This window comes from Penaeus japonicus, unplaced genomic scaffold (assembly GCF_977035675.1).
Source record: "Penaeus japonicus unplaced genomic scaffold, GWHDUDI00000001_assembly GWHDUDI00000001, whole genome shotgun sequence".
Taxonomy (NCBI): domain Eukaryota; kingdom Metazoa; phylum Arthropoda; class Malacostraca; order Decapoda; family Penaeidae; genus Penaeus; species Penaeus japonicus.
This window is the reverse complement of record NW_028234403.1, coordinates 52,681,655-52,684,154: the sequence shown is the minus strand read 5'-3', so window position 1 is coordinate 52,684,154 and position 2,500 is coordinate 52,681,655. Positions and strand designations below refer to the sequence as shown.

At 35.1% G+C, this 2,500-nt stretch overlaps 1 protein-coding gene across 2 annotated transcripts in view; it reads right to left on the bottom strand.

The window, feature by feature from the left end:
* LOC122267864 (uncharacterized) overlaps positions 1 to 2,500 on the bottom strand; it is an 18,744-nt gene that overhangs the window by 1,142 nt on the left and 15,102 nt on the right. The window contains exon 8 of one of the 2 annotated variants that reach the window (XM_043038045.2): positions 1 to 2,132. This exon is cut by the window's left edge and continues 1,142 nt beyond it. In XM_043038045.2, coding sequence (XP_042893979.1) covers positions 2,083 to 2,132 — 50 coding nt within the window. In that variant the 3' untranslated portion in view covers positions 1 to 2,082. Of the gene's footprint in view, positions 2,133 to 2,154 lie in introns of those variants that run through there. The other variant, XM_043038046.2, reaches the window with a different exon arrangement.

Genomic DNA, 2,500 nt, shown 5'->3' with positions numbered 1-2,500 from the left:
CAATGTCTATGCTCTTCATGCATGTCTATCAAGTTCAAGACTAGGCCTATTTGCTGTATACAGTTTTTGCCAAAAAAAAGAAATATACCTGTACCTAAGTCAACACAGGTTTGTTGTTTATACCTGTGAGACCTACATTACATTCATATTTTCTACTCCAATATCTATGTGGATGTCAACTTTCCAAAATCTGGATATATTTTTCTTAACAGAACTTTTTTTTATCAATAAAAATTGCATCAACAATACATTCATTAAGGTAAAAGGTTATAGATATACTTATCTGTCAGCTATTGTCTGATCACAATACATTTTATATTCTAGAACAGCAGTTTTCAAACTCTGTGCTTCAGTTTTTTTTAGGGGACAGTTGAAAAGCTAGAAAAAAGGGGAAAAAAGTAAATATAAATATTAGCTCTAAATGTTATTTGTTGTGTTTATGAATGATGTAGTATTACAGATTTTTATCCTGTAGCTGAATGATTTTATCAAAATGTTTTGTAATTCAACTTTTACAAATTACATGAATTTGTTTTTTGTTGTATTTTTCATAACATATCATTATAAAACTAACATGTACCTTGGCAATTTTAGTGACTGTCCAGTGTTATGCATGTTTAAAAAAGTTGAAAATTGCTGCTCTAAAAGATGAGTGAATGTGCTGACTGGAAAAATGTAATCGACAGTAAACCACAGATATTACTTAACAGTATAAAAACTCTGATATATGTCATCAGTTTGAAGATCAACAAAACAATCATCCAGATTTCACTCGTCATCAATGGAATGTGAAATCATGAATATAGCAAAACCATTAAAAAAAAGAGGACACCTGAAAAGGAAGTTCTTCATTTAACAGAAACCCCATCCACTTTCTTGGCTGCAATATTCTTTCTTCATTTCAAAACTAGTTATATTAATAAAACCACAATACAATGGAAGGAAATGCCACTCAACCAACTTCTATTGGACATTGCTCTACTTAACCCTATGATGACAGTGCGTCACACCCGTGTGACACAGCTAAAGGCCTGATGACAGGGTGACACACCAGTGTGACATTCCCAATGCAATATTGCATAGGCCCGGCATAGGGGGTTTCCACTTATCACCGGGCCCGTCGGGATTGGGTTAACTGCCCAATATCCAGCAGTAAAAAGGCAATTCCTTATTGTATTGTAGTTAATTAATACAAAAGAACAAGTTCCACTGTATGATTCATGTATTATCTCGGTGGTGATCTGTCGCAAAGGTTTGACTGAACCAAAGCTTTCTTTGCAGTTGGAATCCAGAAAGTCCATGCTCATTGAAATGATATGTAACTTTCCTTGAGTTAGATATCAAGATCTCTACACTTGAGCTCTTTGCTGCACAAGAAGCTTCACACTAACAAGTAAATACTGGCCTCCCCAAAAAGATGAAACTTGAGAAAATAAAGTAAAGAAAAAAAAGTGATTGGAAGGGATTTGATGAAACTATCAAAAACTTAAGGTGAGCCTGTTCCCCAAAGATAAACAAAAGAGATATTCTTTTCTCCATGAACTTTTTAAAAGAGAAAAAGTGCTAAAATCCGAGTCTACATGGAAGTGAGAATCTTGAGAGAAAAGAGGCTGTTATCTGAGGGTTTCCAACACAAATGAGACGAAGGATTACCTCATGGCAGTACTGACACTTCCCCTGTGAGGATGAGGATGATGATGTGGTGTTCAACAAGGAAGACTCGGGTTGACCATACGCCCTTTTGACCTGAGAAAACTCTTGCATTCCTTCGTCTTGACCCAGTTTTTTGCGACTTTGCTTCAACTTAACTTCCCTTCCTTACTGCTTTCCCTTGTTTTTTCTGCTGTTACCCTTTTACCCGCCTTATTTCCTTCTTCAAACCAACTGCCATCTTCATTACTTCTCCAATTTCCCTTGAAGCTTCACAAAATTCTAGTGTGAGATCTTCATATGCTTGGAAACATTCCATTTCTTGCTTATTACAACAGTGGTGAATATTGTCAGCCTGTTCTGTCTTCGCCAACAGTTCTTCTCCAATGTTCCCCAAAGAAACCCGGCCAGTGCTTCTAATCTTCCGACTCATTAAGATTTTCTTATCTTCCAATATTCACCAATACTTCCATTCTTCAAGCCTTGGGATGACAAAAGAAAATAGAGTTAAGAATTGTTTTATTTGTAGAGCGAACCACAAAAAATCTCCTCACGTACACAGACTTAAGCTACAACTTAAGTAATTCTCTTTTAATGAGGCTGTGTGTTAACACCTCAACTACATCTAAGTCTAAACATGGGTCAAATCTCTTGAATCAATATTTCATAATTTTTCATATTACATTCACTTAGCCACTGGAAAAGGATTGCAATGGCTAATGAATTTTAAAAAAAAATTAATGATAATAATAATAATATGGGGAAAAAACATTATTAAGGGCAAATAACTGTAAAATATTAGGATACAAAAGCTATGGCAATATCATGAGCAATATGTTTTGCAAATGCC